The following is a 20,263-nucleotide window of genomic DNA, read 5'->3' as shown; positions in this document are numbered from 1 at the left end:
CTTTCTTCAGTATGATGAAGTAAGGGCTGTAAAACCCTTTCTTCATCTCGGCTGGAGGGACAGGCTCTATCGCGCCCTTGCACAGAAGGTGGAGGTGTTCTCGTCCCTAACCAAAGTGAAGCTGATGCCGCTGAACTGGGGCGGGTGCCTGGCGAACTGAATTGCGTAACTGAGTCGGATGGTCCTGGCCAACCACCGCGATGGGTTGGAAAATGCAAGCCATGTGTCCAAGCTCTGGGCGAGGGGCACTAAGGGGACGATCGCATTTAACGTACCTGTGGGTGGGGCCTCACGGCTGGAGGGAGCAGGGGATGCCACGTCGAGGAGCCTCGCTTCATCTCGAACTCGTGGCTGCGCTGAGGGGACCCTCGAAGCACTTATCTTGCTCCATGTACCCAGTGTCGGGGGGGTCGGCGATGAGGGAGGAGGGACTTTTTGACCGTCCTCATAGTCCGTCACAACCACATGGCCGTGGGTGCGAGTGTGGTGCGACCGGATGCGCGAAGGAAAGGAAACAAAGGATTTACTGTCGTCAAGGAAGTAAATCCTTTGGGGGTTGGAGTGGTCTGGATACTAGCTCCAGGTTTGCAGCAGACATCTCGCTCCCTGGGTCGTCCATCTCAGGGGCACTTAGGAGCCTTCCAGGTCCTCATGCCGGCCCGTGAGGCGGGGGGAGTCTGCTTCCTGCGGGGGGCTCTATGCTGGGCCCGAGAACTGGGCTCGGACTGAGGCAGAGCCTCCTGGGCTTACGCCGCCGCAGGGGGACGCCCTTGGCGAGCAGACGGGATACGGGATCTGAGCCGCGCCGGGGCAAGTTGTGTTATATAGCCTCCATCTGCTTCATCACTGCCGAGAACTGCTGGGTGTAGTCCTTGACGGTGTCGCTGAATAGGCCGATCTGGGAGAAGGGGGCATTGAGAAAGCGAACCTTGTCAGTGTCCCTCATCTTGACTAGATTCAGCCACAGGTGGTGTTCCTGGATTACGAGGGTGGATATCGCCTGCCCGAGTGCTCGCGCCGTGACTTTCGAGGGCGAGGTCAGTCGCCGAGCGTAGCTCCTGCATCACATCGGGATCAGGACTACCCACGTACAATTCCTTTAATGCCTTGGCCTGGTGTACTTGCAGGAGGGCCATGGCATGCAGGGCAGAGGCGGCCTGACCTGCGGTACTGTGGGTTTTGGCCATCAGAGACCACATCGTCCTACAGGCCTTGGAAGGGAGTGCTGGGCGATCCTGCCAGATGGCTGCGCTTTGCGGGCACAGGTGCACCGCAACCGCCTTATCGACCTGAGGGACCTCCGTATACCTGTGGGCCGCCCCGGTATCGAGGGTAGTGAGAGCGGATGAGCTGGGAGGTCAGTTTTGGGCAGAAAAAGGTGCCCTCCACGACCTTGTCAGCTTGTCGTGCACTTCCGGGAAGAAGGGGGGGCATGGCTGTGAGTGGCGGCCCAAACCCAGGAAACAATCATCTAGACGCAAGGGCTCAGGGGAGGGTGGAAGGTTCCACTCCAACCCGACACACGCGGCGGCCCGGGCAAGCATGGCGGTCGTCTCGCCATCAGCCTCAGACTGTGGCAGCCCAGTCAAGTCCTCGCCATCTGACATCGCCAGTACGCTCTCCGATGCAGCCATCGAGCACTCATCCCGCTCCGGAGCTCCGAAAGGGACACTAAGCTGGCCCTGGGATGAGCTGGTCTCTTCTCGGAACTCGCCGGGGGCAAAAGATCATGATGGGGAATGGGAGGTCCACGGGGATTTACCCGGCGGAGCCGCTCCCATTGAAGCCCCCAAATCACCTCCAGCGCCAGCCAGGCCGGCCTCGTACCCGGAGGTAAAAGGCGAGGCGCAGGGAGTGGCTAGAGTGGCTATCCCACGGAAGAAGGAAAGCCACGACCGCAACGTTGCCATGGTCATATTCTCGCAATGAGACCATGAGCCATCCACGAACGCTGCCTCAGTGTGATCGCTGCCCAGACACGTGAGGCAGCACCCATGGCCGTCGGCAGCGGAGAGATAGCGACCGCATCCAGGAAACACATAAAGACGGAAAGGCGTCTTTAAAAAGACGTTCAACATCAATGTGTGTGCTCTAATAGAGAAAATATACTCTTTTAGCGCTGTCGGGCGAAATCTGCACTCGTCGTGCAGAAGGAGAGAAAGCCGCTGGAAATGCGCCGTATATCCAACAGCATACGCTTCTTAAGAGGTGAATGGAACAGCAGTAGTATTCAGCTTGCTGATAGTACAACCGCTTGGCTCCAAAGGAAAAATCTGAATGAGTGGTTGCGAGCCAGCTCCTTTTATACCCGTATGTCAGGGGGAGTGGCATGCAAATTCCACTCGCCAATTCTCATTGGCCTTTTCTCAAAGATCTGAGGTGTTCGGGGCTCTCAAGAGCGACCCCTAGTGTCACTACATCGACACAACGTCGAGTGAGTGACAGAAGGGGAACAATCCTTTACACACATTCCTTATTCTATTCCATGTTGAAATGTTATAGTGTTTCCTCTCTTAGTTTGTTTTATAAAGGCTTATGTTTTATAAAGACAAAATACTTTAGGTACAAATCAGGTGTCAAAATAATATTGCCCCAAGTGATCATACAATAATAACTAATAACCCAGAAACAAAAATAGCTTAGAATGTATATTTATGACAAATATTTGCATACTCTTAGTAGACTGACTCAAAGCATCTCAATTGGAAAAGGAGGCCCTAAGTCATGTGTGGAATTTGGGGGAAAAGCCTGGGTTTATGAAACAAAATTAGCTTTTATATATTTGTTGTGAGCACTTTGTGCCCCAGAACAAATTGCTTAAAAGCCTCACTTACCATTTCAAAACACAATTTTGTCTTTGAATTTTGTGGCTTAATTTTGTGCCCATCAATATTCTTATATTAGGTACTGAAATAAAGCATGTCAAACTGAGAAATGCAATCAGGCTACAAGATTACTTCTTCATGCCCAGGACCTTCTTTTCACTATTTTCAGCCAAAGTACATTCTGCGAGAATGTTTTTTTTTTTTTTTTTTCAGTCACAGTTAATGAATCGCTGTACATTTTGAAGAATTAATGGTTCAGTTAAGCCTTGATTTATACTGAAACTTGATCCAAGAATGTTAAATTTAGTTACATACCAGAAAAGAACAAAAGCACACCTTGGTACTGGCTATCATCCATTATCAATGAATATTGTGGCAGCATACTAAATATCAGTTAACATATGGCAATTACAGTGTCACAAACTGCAGCACAGATAAAGAGCTCTGGACTAATGAGATGGAACAAAGACAACTGTAGCGACTGAACTTACATAAAGACCGTGAGCACCTCTTAACTCTTTACCTGTTTGCAAAATTCCTGTTAAGATGGTCAGGAAAAGTGGCATCATGATGGTTGTCAGCTAAAGATCAAGAGTGTTTTTTTTGTTTTTTTTAATCGTGGACAAGTGCTTATGTATCTCTCAACAATGAGAGTCTTAATAAAGTGTATGAAAGATCATATCAGATTTGCAATACCAGCTTTAAATGAAAATACCTCCTCTCATATTTTACAAAATAAAAACTGCTGGCCATATTACTTTAATATTATACTGAGGACTACATAAAAATTCCTTTTTCTTTACTCACTTTGTTCTTAACTCTTCTTAAACAGGGTTCCAGGGAGACTAATGCAGGTGGAGAAGTCATACACAGCCACAAAGGGCTCATATTGGCTACCAAAGTACCGTGACCCATTCTGCTTTTCAGGTTCTACTAAAAATGAAGAAAAGAAAAAAAAAATGTTAGGAAGGAAAAGTCTCTTGGTTTTATGATGCATTCCTGATACATCACAAGCCAATCCAGATGCAGAAACACGTAGCAAACGTACAGCACAAGAAGGCAGAACAGTCTCCGCATGTGAGAGGATATGTTAAAAAAACAAACAAACAAACAACATCAACAACAACAACAACGGTATTGTAATGCATGAAAATGACACATGCACTGTTAGAACAGTTTCACAACATTTCTGGTAAATAATTTACAATGTTTGGCAGTAGACTTCAAATTTACAGCTGTGCAGAGAGTGAATGCGAAAAAACGCTGAGGCCTTGTGCATTTGGAGTTCCTCACATGCTAATGTTTTTGTTTACAAGTGGTTGTCCTGACAGGTCCACAAGCTTCTGCTTTCCTTCATGAGTCCAGAACAAACAGATGGTGTGTGCAAGTCCTTATGTTCCTCAAGCAGGTCCTTGGCTTCTAGTTCTCATGTTTGTGCCAAACGATGAAATTACAGTTTCAAAAGCTTGAGAAGGAAAAAGAGATTTGATCCTTTTTCCTCTGCTTTTCACCCCTTAGGTGTTAAGTCTGTCTGAAGGGAGTGAGAGGCTGATGGTCTAGTTCCCCCTGCTGGTGTAAAGAGGAAATGCACTTAGCAGGCGATCTCCTCTAGGGTGCCCAGGGTGGTCTGCAGAGGAACACTGACTGAGTGGCTAATCGATTCTGAATGGTTCACCACAGGATCACAGGTACTCTGAATGAAAAATGGATGTTAGCATTCTTAATGGAAAAGTTCATCCAAAAATTTGCCAAAAAAAAAAAAAAAAAAGAATTCTGTCCTCACACAAACATATCCTTTGGCTTCAGAAGACTTGGAATATTGCATCATGTAGAATACTTTAATGGAACTTTTATGGTGCTTTTTTTGTTGTTTTATGGCCCTTTTCGGAGCTTGACAGCTGTGGTCATGATTTGAATTTTTGATGGGAATGAAAATGAGCCTGTGAGGTATAGAAGTACAATTTCTTCGATGGCATGAACTGCATAAAGCTGTATCAAGGTCTTAGATGACATCTAATTTTTACAACTCTTGTTTTTTGTCTAGTGAATATCTTTTGCAAAGATGTTTAATCAGCTGAACAGTCAACAACAATTTAAACAACAGTACAATCTATTAAAAAGACTGCAAGTCTATCCCTCACAGCCTTGTTTCATTCCAGACCAAAATTAAATATGGTGCTACTCTGAATAAGTTCCAGGTTTGGAATGACATGAGGGTGAGTAAATTAAGATAAAGTTTTAATTTGTGGGTGAACTATTGCTTTAAAACTCATGCTGAGGCACAGCAAACAAAATCTTTCCATGCACAAGGTTTGTGAAACCTAAATAAATCATTTGAAACTCAAGATAAGATTCTCTTACCACATCCTCTCCATGACTCTCCTCCTCCTCCTCTCGGTTCAGCAGGTCCAGCAATCTCTCCTTCACCACCTGCCAGTAACACATTACAAACCACTGTCTCATTCACTGCCAAATCAGGTCTCAAACTGCTGGCCTGTGATCAGCTTTGTAACTATACAGGGCTGTGTTAATCAACTCAACAACATGGGTTGCAGGACAGGGCACTTGCCACTAGGGGGTCTCAGGAACAGGAAATTTAAAATGCAGATTTACATTTCAAAATGATCTATTTTGGTCTAATTGTATATCTATCCAAGTGAGCTCTTAGCTCTGAAGTGCATTTCCCAATGTTGACACTTTATTTCAAATGAACACTATCTAAAATGCCTCTGGAGACCATTGTTGAAGTTGTGGCTACTAACAAAATTAGAGAACCAATAAAGGCCTCTTGTGCCAGCTTGATTTTAATAATGTGATTGAGGACTTTGCTTGTAAGAAGAGCTTGATGGACTTCTGAAAGTGGTGCATGGAATGTAATTCATTTTAGATCTCTACTTGACTGTTTCTGTGGTTGTACAGTGATTTTTTTAGTCAAATTTAGTCAAAGTCCACATACCACAGTTTAATTCAACACACTACGGTACAGAGAGTGCAAACAATATCGACAAATATGTAATACAAAAAAAATTACTTGAATTGAAAATTACTTGCAGCACCATCATTTATCTTAACAAGAGGAATATTGAAGGTAATCATAATATGGCATTACGTCACTCAGGCCTTAGGCTTACGTTCAAAGAAATGCTAATTTGCTAAATGCTGAAAAAAAGAGGGAACACTGGTGTTGACTAGATGGCCAAAAAAGTTTGGGAGTCAAGTGTGGGCTATTTTTGTTTGTACCCTCACAAGTTGTAACATTTCACATGCTTTCTGTTCATAGTGCTATCTGATAAACCAATTAATATTAACTATGTGAATGAATGGACATTACTGAATCTTGTGAATTTTTTAAGCTTCACTGATTAATTGGTCAGTTCTTAAGATCAACACATTTACAAAACACTAAAAATTTCATTAGGCATCTCATGCATCTTCATGAAGTTTAATGTTCAATTTTTAAGGGGCCAGGTACCGAAGGTGCTGGAACCCTATTGTTTTTGTTTGGATTTTCTTCTTCTTCTTCTTCTTCTTATTATTACTCTTTTTATGTCCTAAAAGTGTCTGGGCAGCAAAAACTGTAAGCCCTATAGAGTGTGTCTATAATAAGCATCTTTGCATTTTTGCTCATCCTCAACCGTATGGGCCTGAATCAAAATTATTTTTTTTCTCTGAATCCTTGAGTCAAGCCCTACAAAACGCATATCTCCAGTTTCATTTCTGTCTATACAATTTGTCCGCTATTTTGAATTTTCTGAAAAACCTACTTTTTCTAACTCCTCCTAGGCTGCTTGTCTGATTTGCACAGAAATTAGTATACATCATCTACAGACCCTCCTGACAAAAAGTTGTACACATTTTGATATGTCAAATCATCCTGAAGATATTAGTGATACAATTCCTTCTGTCGAACGCACTTTGATTCATTGAACAATATCTACTCAATGCAAAGGCCAACCTTTTTTTTAATTTTTTTTTTTATTTTTCCCCTTTTTCACCCAATTTGGAATGCCCAATTCCCAGTGCGCTTTTAAGTCCTCGTGGTCACGTAGTGATTTGCCTCAAGCCGGGTGGTGGAGGATGAATCCCAGTTGCCTCCTCGTCTGAGACCATCAACCCGCGCAACTTATCACATGGCTTGTTGAGCGCATTGCCATGGAGGCTTCACACCATCCACCACGGCATCTGCGCTCAACTCACCACGTACCCCACCGAGAACGGACCACATTATAGCGACCATGAGGAGGTTACCCCATGTTACTCTACCCTCCCTAGCAACCGGGCCAATTTGGTTGCTTAGGAGACCTGGCTGGAGTCACTCAGCACGCCCTGGGATTCGAACTAGCGAACAAGCGAACTCTAGGGGTGGTAGCCAGTGTCTTTTACCACTGAGCAACCCGGGCCCCCTGCAAAGGCCAAACTTAACAAAACCCGGTACACGTAGTCAACAGGCCATGTTGAGGAATCACTCAAATTTCTATTCAATTCTGCCTATAGGGGGTACTACAACTAAAATACTGTAATAACTCCGCAGTCATTTGATCGACAAAGATCAAATTAAATATGCACCTTCTTTGGTTCAAATTCTTTATTCGACAAATCAACAAAAATGGCTGCCAGCATCCAATCAAATTTCAGCACCTAATAACTTGAACTGTGAATGGTCAATGGTCATGAAACTTATTATACACAAGTAGGGTCTGTACACGAAGCTTGGTATACAATTTTGTGAGAATCGGCCACACAGTGGCGCTATAACAAGCTAATACACGTTTTTGCTAAGAACTCCAGAGCCATATAGGCTAGAATACAATTTTGTAGTTTTTCTGAATCCTTCAGTATCCCCCAATGATATGATCACATGGATTTTCATTTCTGCAATTTTTTTTTATTTTTTATCATGTATATTTTTTTGAAAAACCTTCTTTTTCAAACTTGTCCTAGGCCATCTCCCCAGTTTGTACGAAATATTGTATACATCATCTAGAGATCCTCATGACAAAAATGTATCAAATGAATTGTGATATGTTAAATAGTTCAGAAGATATAAGATATAAATAAGTTTTTGGATGTGGCCTATAATGACTAATTGTCCTGTATCTTGTAAACAAAATTCTCAAACTTAATAAAACTTAAAACACATGGACAACAGGACATTCATCAATTTGTGATGCTAGGTGGCACTATAACTTAAAATCCTATTAAGGCAGTTAGGGTTCGGGTTCTGGTTTGAGTTAAGGCCCGAGTATAATTTTTCTTTTTTTTTTGTGTGTGTTCCGGGTTTGTCATGTGCAAAATGTGATCAATTTATGATGCTAGGAGTCATTATAACTTACAAAAATAGTATTTTTGAACAGTGATAAATGCAGTTGAAATTTGACACCAAAACAAATGTGTCCATGGCATCCACAGAATCTATTCTGTCAAATTTGGTCATTTTTGCCATGCTCACCAGGAAAGTCTGATGACATGACAATTTTCACCAATTTCTGTTTTCAGCAACACTTTAAAATGATCATGTAATTGTACACTGGAGGTCAGTTGTGATGTAGTACCAATCTTGTCCACTAGAAGAAGATACGAGATAGGTAATCCTTGAGAGTCTTTAAGCCTGTCAAAGAGTTCCCTTTACTCTGCTGTGCGTAATGTGTCAATGTGTGCATAAATGATAACAGAAAATACATCTAGACACAGCCAGACATTGTGAATCAGAAAAATCAGACACGATAATGTACTTACTGCTATTTTCATCTAATTTGTCAGATGCACTCCAATAGTCGAAAGCACAACATTCTGATGATCTAATAGCCTGTATTAGACGTAGACCTTATTCACAGTAGTAGTATATTCGTACACATTTAAAATTCACAACTTCTGTCTACTGATTTTTAAAATATTTTTTTATTGGAAAGATTATTTTTTCAATGTTTTGTCCGCATAATGATCCAAAATGCTTGAAATAACAGTACAACCAGTTAAAGAACTAGTCAAAAACCAAATATGGTACTACTGTGAATAAGGTCCATGTTTGCTTGGCCCCTGATGATTGCCGCTTACGGCTATATTTTATTTTTATGAGCTTTGTCAGAAGCAGCCAAAAGGCTTAAAATGCATAGATGCTTAAGCTTCAGAAAAAGTTTTAAGTTGAAAACTGTCCATTTAAAGCTATCCAGCATCAAAAGTCCATTAAAACAGGACAGGACAGAATACAAAATTAGTGTGTGTGCCTGTGTCCCCAAGGGCATGAGTGGTGTAAGGGCTTGTGCTGGCTGCTGTCCACAGAGTAAAGAGACCAGCAGCAATACAGAATTAATGAAGGCTCATTTGGATGAAACTCTCTATCAGAGTGTCATTCATTCTACACCCAGAGACAGACTGATGTCTCAGACAGCCATCAGTCACTATGTCTGGGGGAATCTAAGTGTGTGTGTGTGAGAAAGAGTTCCTCTGAATACATTTGCATTTTTCCATGTCTGAGTATGCTAATGACATTGCATATTGCTTGCTTCTTCGGTGCCTCTGAGAGACACTGACCAGTGTGTGTATGTGCTTGTAGATTCACACATACCTCATACGCATAATCAAATAGCTCCAGTATGGTCAGAATGCTTGCACCGATAAACAAACCCATCTGGCCACCAATATCACCTGCAACATACATGTATGTATGATTTAAAGGAAAACAGAGTGTAAAGATGAAAGAGTATTTCATACTGCAGTGCTATGTTACCTAGTAGACCTGCCACCTCATAAGCTTTCTTCTGATCTATTGTCTCATAGTTCAGAGCCTCAAAAAACACATCCAGAACCAGAATATTGTCCCTGCAAAAACAAAACACAAAAATCAATGTTTTAGAAGTTTTCAGTTACAATGTAAATGTTTCTACAAGTAAAGCAAAAATGCTGTGTAACACAACATAATCACAATCAGTCCAAAGATATTTAATGTGTCCTCATGCAACCCTGCTTACACATGCTTAGCCATTGTATTTTGGCTTCGCTATATGCAACGCATAATTTAAAATCATTTAAACTGACTAATCTCATTTCATTAGACTATTTGCTGTCAGTAAAGGGCTACACTTTCAACGTCATGTGACGAAACAACATGGCGCAAACCACAGCAGAGTTTGTCTTTGGGAGAAACACCAAAAAAGCTACATCTGATTAGAAATCTAATTAAGTTTTTACATTGGAACCTGTTTGAGTAAAAAGATTAGTCTCTAGTTTCATCCGATATGCCATTTTTAAAATTTGAGTGATTTATCGCGAAACGTCACACTGCTAAACAAAATGTACACTAATGTGTACTTTAGCACATTTTTTCCTTAAAAATCCTATATTTACTGTGCCTTATCACATTGAGAATCTATGGGTTCATCCAAAAGCTAAAAAAAAAAATGTGCTTTAAGGGGGTTTATATGGAGTTAGAATGAAAATAAAGTACATTTTGAACTGTTCTGAGACCAGTGCAGTGCTGTCTGTCTGGAGGTTAAGTCATTCACCAAATAGGAAGGGAGCATCCTATAGCTGTCTATGTAGCTAAGTGCATTCACTCCTAAAATCCCACCAAAAGTTCAATTTCAGGCTGCACATGATGTTTGGACCACACCAAAACATCATTTGGTAATCAATACATAGATTTAGAATTTATAATGCATAATTTTATTTTAACAAGGTTGGCATTGGTTGAATGATGCTGGCCATTACTTTGAATCAAAATTAATTATGCTAATTTCTGATGTAATGTCTGTAGTGTCTCAAAAACATGAATAACCAACACTCCTAGAAACATAATAAACTATTTGAAAAAAAAAAAAAAAATCAGACTTTCTATAGCTTGGAATATTTAAAATTTCACGACTTAGTCCCGCTGTCCACAAATGTTACCATCATCATATCACCATTGCCAAAATTTGTTGCTTGTTTATTGCTACTAGTTACAAATCAAAAAGGGAAATGGAAAATGCACACAGCAGTCATGCTCAGGTCTCAAGAGGGTATAATACAGTTGATCTCAACTGGTGCAAAAATGGGTCACCATTCTGTTCTGATAAGGCTGCTGGAAAATTCTGAATGCAAACAGTAAAATGCAACTAATCAAATAAGTTTGCATTGTTTGGACGGCAAAATAAATAGCCTTATCAATCAACTTTCAAATGGGAGTTGAAAGCATTTTCCATATCCTTGGTTGTCACAAATCAATCTCTACAAATTCATCCGTCACTTGGTAGCTTATACTAATATAATATTTAGCCCTCACTGTTAGATCTGATGATCACACTACTGCTGTTTATGCATTACTCTTCCTATATGATGTTTATAATTTTGCATATTGTTGGGCCTGTGCAGTTTGTGGTAATTTTTAAACATTAAAGTAAATAAGGTAAAGTAAAATACAATTTTGGTTCTTGAATCTTGGGTACTTTGATGTTGGGTCATACCAGGGCCATAACCACAATATACTTTGGGGAGGACAAGTCCCCCCAGTAATCAGATATGGCCAGATTGTCCCCCCCAATAATTGATATCCTTGTTGCTGTTCTGCTGCACCGCTCGTCAAAGTAATTTGAGATGAAGGCGGGACATAAATTTAAGAAGCAAAGTGGGAACCTCGTGGAGCACTGCGCATTAGCAAGCAGTTCAGGTTAAGAGGGTTTGTGTCATGAGAGATGTAAGTATCTAACTAAACATGCAATACTTGACCAAAGTTTTATGATTGAAATGTTGTACTGACCGACATTAATTTCCAAGGGTGCAAACTATTCATCATTTGGCAAAATTCACCATTTTGAATTGAAAATATGTCATTTATAGTATGTGATTCGGATGTCATTAATAATTGTGAATGTGAAAACATTAATGGAGTAGTTTTCGGCGAATCAGGCTTAAGACAAAGAGACAAAGAGAGAATGTAAAGGAACTGAATAAATGTGGTAATCTGGAAGGCTTTTGAAATAGCTTTTTAGAAAATTCTCTTGACTGTCTAAGAAAATTATATATATATATATATAAAAAAACACAAGTTTTCACCCTCAGATTAGAACTAGAACATGTAAGACCTGTGACTTGTGACTTCTATTGTTCTTTTAGGCTTTGGCAAGGACAGTGTCATTGTAACAGGTTCGAGGAATGAGGAAATGGGAGACGGCAAATCCAATTCAAAGGGAATTTTATTCTTCACACAAAAACACGTTTGCTTGACTGCGTAACGGTAAAGCTTCATATAAACACTCAAAGGCTATATTTAGTGGGATTGGCAGCTGCCAACACACTCGAAGCTTCAGTTGGGCTCTCTCTCTCTCACTCTGAGGTCTGGCCCCTTTCATTTCCCCCATCTCAAAGAAACAAAGAAACAGCAATTACCAACAATTCATCTCAGGTGATAACCCTTAATGCTTCCTCTCTCCCCAGATGAATGCTCGATCACGCCCTCGCCTCCACATACCCCCACCACCCGACTCAGGCCGGGGGAACTGTTCGGCCTGCCCACTCCCCCCCACCCCCCTTTCTGGAGAGGAAGGCCGTGACAGCCATCTGCGCCCCCGGCCTGTGGACCACCTCGAACTTAAATGGCTGGAGTGCCAGATACCAACGGGTGATCCGGGCGTTGGCATCATTCATGCGGTAGAGCCATTGGAGCGGGGCATGGTTCAAACAGAGGGTGAATGCTCGTCCCAACAAATAGTAGCGGAAAGTAAGGACCGCCCACTTGATGGCCAAGCACTCCTTCTCTATTGTGCTGTACGTGTCTCCCTCATAGAGAGCTTCCGACTAACGTACAGTACCGGGCGCTCTTCCCTCTCCACCACTTTGGACAGTAACACACCCAGTCCAATGCATCCATCTGCAAAACAAAAAGGAGAGAGAAGTCAGGGGAATGCAGAAGCGGCCCACCACAAAGTGCAGCTTTTACTGTACCTGCGCGAATGCTTGTTGACACTGCTCCGTCCACTGGACTGGGTCTGGAGCTCCCTTTTTAGTGAGATCAATCAGTGAGCTGGTGACATCCAAATAATTAGGCACAAACCTTCGATAATAGCCAGCCAGCCCCAGGAACTGTCTCACCTCCTTTTTGGTCTTGGGTCTTGGGCAGGTCGCAATAGCTGCAGTTTTATCAATTTGGGGCCACACCTAACCATGACCCAAGTTGAACCCTAGATACCGTACCTCCTCCCGCCCAATTGGGCACTTCTTCAGGTTTTCTGTGAGCCCCGCTCGTCACAGCGATCACAGAATGGCCCCAGATGCTGCATGTGCTGCTGCCAATCATTACTATAAATACTGATATCATCCAAATAGGCAGCATCATACGCACCTTTATGGACCCTGTCCTTTAGATGCTGAAATGTATCCAGGGCCCAAAACAAACTGAACGGAGGGGTCACAAATTGGTGATCTGCCAATATCCCTTTGTTAAATCCAATGTCGAATAAAAGTGAGCTGTGCCCAACTGATCGAGCAGTTCATCAACACGAGGCATTAGATAATCATCAAATTTCAACACTGTGTTAACTTTCCTATAATCCACACAGAACCAGACCGAGGCATCGCTCTTAGGTACCAGAACCACTGGGCTGGCCCAATCACTGTGAGATTCTTCTATTATCCCCTTTAATTTTTCCCATATTACCTGTTTCTTGTGTTCGGGTAAGCGGTAGGGACGGCTACTTACCACTAGATACTTACTTACCACTTGATGTGGTGTTTTATGAGATTAGTTAGGCTGGGGAGAGGTGAGAACACGTCAGAGAAATAATTTTGCAACTTGGCAACCTCTGTATGTTGTGATGGCGAGAGGTGGTCTCCACAAGGGACCGGGGTGAACTGATTGGCTTTTAGATTCACCCCTGGTCCGAGCTCCTCCCTCTCCGGACCTACCATTGCCAAGGATATGGGGACCGCCTCTCTCCATGGTTTTAGAAGGTTGAGGTGGAAAATCTGACGTGCCCCACCCTATCCATACGCACTACCTCATAATCGACTTCTCCAACTGGCCGTGTGACCTTGAAGGGCCCTTGCCACTTTACGAGTCATTTTGAGCTCGATGTGAGTAGCAATACAAGTACTTTATCTCCCTGGGCAAACTCCTGTAGCCAAGCTCCCCTGTTATACAGACTGAACTGACGTTCTTGTGCCTGTAGCAATTTCTCCTGTGATAGTCGCCCCAGTGTGTGGAGTTGTGCTCTCAGGTCAAGAACATATTGAATTTCATTTTTGCTCTGTGAAGTTCCCTCTTCCCAATTTTCCTTCATGACATCTAACATGCCACGGGGCTTACGCCCATATAACAATTAAAATAATATCGCTTTGCATAATCCAACAGAACTAATGCCTGTGTGCTGTCCGTTCTAATGGCCCAACGAGGTCCATGCCAATTTGTTGGAAAGGAACCTTGATCAATGGAAGGGGGCGCAATGGCGCTTATGGAGCGGCCAGCACATTCACCAGCTGACATTCACGGCATGCCGCACACCACCAGCGTACATCCCTGTGAATGCCCGGCCAATAGAAATGGGCCATGAGACAGCTTAGTGTTTACCCCTGTCCCAAGTGACCTGCCATCAGATTATGATGAGCCGCCTGGAATAACATTTCCTGACGGCTCTTTGGTATCGACAACTGGGTTGTATTTTCATTTGTCTGAGTGTACTGTGTCACTCTATGCAACCAATCTTTTATAATTGAAAAATATGGATAAGTGAGTGTGATGCCCGGCTGGAGACATTGACCATCAATCACTTTCACTTGGTCAAATGCATGCTTCAGAGTTTCGTCTCATGACCGCTCTAGCGGGAAATCCCCTACCGGGAATTCCCTAAGGGAGGGGGAGGATGACACCTCCCCTTCCCCAGCGTCATCCTGATGTGGAGCAGCCGCAGACGGTCCAGGCCATGCCTCCCCAGCCAGAGCTTCACACATCCACCCATCCACACACAGTCCCTTCAATAATGATCGAAAAGCCAGCCAATTAGTTCCTAAAATTAGTGGATGGGTGAAGCGAGGACTAACCACCGCCTCAATATTATGCTTTTGTCCCCAGAATATTACTGTGACGGTCACTACAGGATTATCATGAATATCCCCGTGCACACACCTCACCTTCACCCAATTATTTGCCTCCAATGCCCTGTTTTGAACCAAGCATTGATGAATGGAGGTTTGATTACAACCTGAATCCACCAAGGCTCAGTATACAAAGAGGGCAGAGAACCCCCATGACTGGGGGAGCCGGTCTTGGGGGAATGTTCCCCCGTTTCTGTATAAAGACATCATAACAGTAGTCCATATGACAAGTGCACTATATTCCAAGCTTTCTGGGGCCACACAAAAGCTTTGTGTTGTATGGACTAGGTTTATGGTATTTTTATAATGATTTTTTCCCTCTCTCTTTGGACCTTGACAACAGTGGTCAATATGAATTGTTTTTGTATGGAAAAGAGCAGCGTTAGGATTCTTGAAGAAAAGATTGTGTTAAGATTCTACTGGGACAACTTGAGGGCAATATATAATTTGGTGTATTTTCTTTTTGCTAGCCAGCTGACACAGTCATTTCATTTTACAGATACATCAGTGATGAAAATAATTAAAATTATATTCATCTTTTCTTTGAGGCAGCACAAAAAAGAAAGAAAAGATGTCTGAAACAGGCAAACTGCTAGCAATGCAGACACAGTGTTTGTCTTGTACTGTGTGAACTTTAAAAATACATGTATCTTTTAAAACCAAAAATTATACAGTTTTGGGCCTTTATTGCATTTCAAGCCTTTACTATATTAAAGGACCAAAGAGGACCATTATATTTGTGACCTCAACACCTGTGACCCCCCACCCCCAAAATGGCAAGCATTATACAGAATTGTTTATCCTCCACAATTTGGTTAGGAGACGTCTCCATTGACAATCGAACACCTGCTACATTCTGTGTCGTACACAGTTTTGTTCTATGACTTACACACATACACACACGCTTCACACCACAGTCTTCAGACTCGGGTCACAGGGCAAATTGGCTATTATTGGATGTTAGTGGCTAAATTGCAACAGGGCTAACCTCTAAAACCTTGCAATCCAAAACACAATCACTGAGAACAATGACGCATCTCTTCCACTTATTATGCTCCTATTATGTCACAGAGATGAATGATCCTGGTGTGACTGATAATCTGAGTGCATGTGTATGCATGCATCCAGGAGTTAAAAGTAAACAAGTTTACTTATTTATTTAATTTTTTTACCATCATAAAATTAAGCAGTCTTAGAAGCGTATCTCACTACTGGGACACTAGAACAATGAAATGCTGTCTGCTTTATCCTGATTTAATTGAGTCTGTGCTTGAGCAACAGCTGTGTGTGTGTATGTGTGTGTGTGTGTGTGTGTGTGTGTGTGTATGATAGAGAGTGAGAGAGAGAGTCCGTATTCCCAAAAGCGCCACGTTTCAGACACATCAATCACAAGCTTATCTCTATGACGATGAACTAATGAATGGAGAAGACATGATATCTGTCTCTATATTGAAGAACATCCCCCTGAATCTTCCTGACACAAAGCAAAAGTGTTCTTAACTAGTCAGCTAAATGTCTACAGGAGTAATATAAATTCCTCAAGAGCCATATCAAAAGTATTTACACCCTAAAGTGGCTTTTATTGTTGACAAATATGTCTAAGAATTGAGATTACATTTCAAACTCACATGATGTACCACAACAACACTAGGGCTGGGTATTGATACAGATTTGCATATTCGATTAAATTCCGATTCACAAGCTCTCGATTAGATTCCAAATTAAATTCGATTAGATTAAATATCGATTCATATCAGAATCAGAATCAGAATGAGCTTTATTGCCAAGTATGCTTACACATACAAGGAATTTGTCTTGGTGACAGGAGCTTCCAGTACACAACAATACAAAACAGCAACAAGACTTTTAAAAAATAATTACAAATTGAATAAAAAAATAAAAAAAATATTGAAAATAAAATAAAGTATATATAGAATACACAATAGACATATATATATATATATATATATATATATATATATATATATATATATATATCACACACACATACATACACACATACATACATGCACACATACACATACGTAGTGCAAATCTAAATACAAATCGGTTATATACAGTGCAAGGGAATGTAATGGCATGTAGCAAATTAGCTTACAAAGGGAATTATTTATAATTAATTATAACTGGTTATAATTAATAATAAATATTTAGATTAGATCTTAGAATTAACTGTAGCAGAATCGATATTACAATTATCTGATCTGTCCGTCCACCGAGCAGACAATATAATTATTTATCAATTCTAGGAAGATTACTTTCCTGGCCAAGGAACAATAGCCTTCCTACTTATACAGTGCTAGCAGTAGTTTAGCATGTAGCAAGGAGCAACATTCAGTGACTTTGAATTGTGAGCGGAACACAGAGACAATCAATTGTGAATATAAGGGATTTAATAAATGAAACTATAACTAACATACAAACAAACTAAGCAAAACATACATATATAGAATGAAGGAAAGTAAGGAAAGGAGAGAGAAGAGCAGAGAATGGCAGTATTTCACATCAATTAACCACAACCTAAATGAGAATCATCAGAGGCACAATTCACCTTAAAAGGGGTTCAAACTTAAACGCGCATCTAATCAGTTGTAAATGGTTACTTGCATTGGTTTGTTGCTGAATAAGAGTCTTGATGCGGTAGACGAGGTTCTCGACGATTTCTTTAGGAGTGAGTTGAAGAAGTCCACAGCAAATCCACAAAGTTACTTGAAGGTAAACACTGCCAGAAGGTTAAACTCAAGAGGAGAGTTTTGGAGTGTGTTGGTCTCAAGAAGAAGAGTTTTGAGCGATGATTAGTCTGCGTTCTGGAGTTTTAATAGTTCATTGCCGCACCCACTTTGTGGGTGGAGTGGCCAATCAGAGGCATGCATTTTGAGCGGGAGAGACATCCTTTGTCTCCGTTTATGGCCCATTCGCATTTTATTGCTGATCTGGACCGCTAGTGCAGCTTTTAATTCAAAACATAGTAAGAATTGTTCGATGCATTTCACGATCACATGGTGTACATTATTGTGTGAGAAATAAAGGGAAGATCATTTTGATACCAAGAAGGTAACCTCCAGACGATATTAAAGCAGAGATACACTCATACACTTGAATATAGGCATTTAACGTCTAACTAATACAAGTAAAGGGTTTTAACTAAGTTAATATAATAGGGGAATATACATACAACACATGCATATAGCAGATACATTTATAACTGCTTACTATGGCCTAAAATAGAGAAAATGTCTTTAGGTGTGTGTGTGACGTGTATTGGAATTACTGGAGACAGACAACTGCTCTGGTGCCTGGCACGGGGGTCACCCCACTTTCTGTGGAATGTGTTTGAAGCTTGATGGAGACACTCCAGAGGCGACCTGTTTTAGCATCCTTTTGATAGTGATAAAGACCATCTGCAATTTAGCACCCATATAAATGTAAACGCGGAGGCCAGGTCAGTAATTTATATGCAAATGTCAAAAGGCTAAAAGGGTTTTTTTCAAACAAAGTGTAATTAGCCATCACTGATCTTACACAGACGTTACAGCAGATGAGGTTGGATGTGCTGGATAATATAAAAAAGACTAAGCTGTGTATTGCACATTAATTATTGCTCAGTGGGGCAGTTTTAACTGTTCATGAGATGGATAGCCTGAGGGAAAAAACTGTTCCTGTGTCTGACGGTTCTGGTGCTCAGAGCTCTGAAGCGTCGGCCAGAAGGCAACAGTTCAAAAGGGTAGTGGGCAGGGTGAGTGGGGTCCAGAGTGATTTTTCGAGCCTTTTTCCTCACTCTGGAAGTGTATAGTTTTTGAAGGGAGGGCAGGGAGCAACCAATAATCCTCTCAGCAGTCCAAACTGTCCTTTGTAGTCTTCTGATATCCGATTTCATAGCTGAACCAAACCAGACAGATATTGAAGTGCAGAGGACAGACTCAATGACTGCTGAGTAGAACTGTATCAGCAGCACCTGTGGCGGGTTGAACTTCCTCAACTGGCAAAGGAAGTACAACCTCTGCTGGGCCTTTTTCACAATGGAGTCAAAATGGGTCTCTCACTTCGGGTCCTGTGAGATGGTAGTGCCCAGGAACCTGAATGACTCCACTGCTGCCACAGTGCTGTTTAGAATGGTGAGGGGGGACAGTGTTGGGGAGTTCCTCCTAAAGTCCACAATCATCTCCACCATTTTGAACATGTTCAGCTCAAGGTTGTTTTGCCATCTGTTTAACCTCCCTTCTGTATGCAGACTCATCATCATCTCGGATGAGGCCGATGACAGTGGTATCGTCTGCAAACTTCAGGAGCTTGACAGAGGGGTCCTTGGCGATGCAGTCATTGGTGTACAGGGAGAAGTGTAATGGGGAGAGCACACATCCATAGGGGGGCACCAGTGCTGATTGTACAGGTGCTTGAAGTGAATTTCCCCTGTCTCACAAGCTGCTGCCTGTCTGTCGGAAAGCTGGTAATCCACTGACAGACAGACGCGGGAACAGAGAGCTGGTGTAATTTAGTCTGGAGAATAGCTGGGATGATGGTGTTGAAAGCCGTACTGATGTCCACAGAAAGGATCCTTGCATATGTCCCTTGTCTGTCCAGATGTTGCAGGATATGATGCAATCCCATGTTGACTGCATCATCCACAGACCTGTTTGCTCGATAAGCAAATTGAAGGGGATCTAGAAAGGGTCCAGCGAAGTCCTTCAGGTGGGCTAACACCAGTCTCTCAAATGACTTCATGACCACAGATGTCAGGGCGACAGGTCTGTAGTCATTAAGTCCTGTGATTTTTGGTTTCTTTGGGATGGGGATGATAGTGGAGCGTTTGAAGCAGCATGGGACTTCACACAGCTCCAGTGATCTATTGAAGATCTGTTTGAAGATGGGGGCCAGCTGGTTAGCACAGGATCTAAGACATGCAGGTGAAACACCATCTGGGCCCTATGCTTTCCTTATCCTTTGATTTTGAAAGACATGGCACACATCATCTTCACAGATCTTAAGTGCAGGTTGAGTAGCAGGAGGGGGGAGGAGGGGTGTTGCAGGAGGTGTTGTTGTTTGTGTGAAGTGAAGGTCAGAGCTGGTGTGGGTTGTGAGATTGGGACTTTCAAATCTACAGTAGAACACATTCAGGTCATCAGCCAGTTGTTGGTCCACCACAGGGTTGGGGGCAGGAATCCTGTAATTCGTAATTTGTTTCATGCCACTCCACACTGATTCAGGGTCATTAGCTGAAAATTTTGTTTTACAGCTTCTCAGAGTATCTTCTTTTAGCCACTCTGATTTCCTTATTCAGTGTGTTCCTGGCCTGATTGTACAAGACTTTATCCCCACCACTTTGAGCATCCTCTTTGGCCTGACAAAGCTGCCTG

The 20,263-nt window shown here is 42.1% G+C and overlaps 1 protein-coding gene across 3 annotated transcripts in view; it reads right to left on the bottom strand.

Annotated features, from left to right (window-relative positions):
- Positions 1–2,371: 2,371 nt before the first annotated feature.
- Positions 2,372–20,263, bottom strand: part of LOC127451835 (acid-sensing ion channel 2-like) — a 182,556-nt gene continuing 164,664 nt past the window's right edge. Inside the window, exons 7-10 of one of the 3 annotated variants that reach the window (XM_051716804.1) lie at positions 9,553–9,644; positions 9,391–9,470; positions 5,187–5,255; positions 2,372–3,755 (exon numbers count right to left, since the gene is read on the bottom strand). In XM_051716804.1, the coding sequence (XP_051572764.1) occupies positions 3,603–3,755; positions 5,187–5,255; positions 9,391–9,470; positions 9,553–9,644 (394 nt within the window). In that variant the 3' untranslated portion in view covers positions 2,372–3,602. Of the gene's footprint in view, positions 4,519–5,186; positions 5,256–9,390; positions 9,471–9,552; positions 9,645–20,263 lie in introns of all 3 variants that reach the window. The other 2 variants (XM_051716806.1, XM_051716805.1) reach the window with 2 other exon arrangements.

This window comes from Myxocyprinus asiaticus, chromosome 14 (assembly GCF_019703515.2).
Source record: "Myxocyprinus asiaticus isolate MX2 ecotype Aquarium Trade chromosome 14, UBuf_Myxa_2, whole genome shotgun sequence".
Taxonomy (NCBI): Eukaryota; Metazoa; Chordata; class Actinopteri; order Cypriniformes; family Catostomidae; genus Myxocyprinus; species Myxocyprinus asiaticus.
The sequence above is the reverse complement of the archived record's forward strand: the minus strand, read 5'-3'. Positions and strand labels throughout refer to the sequence as shown.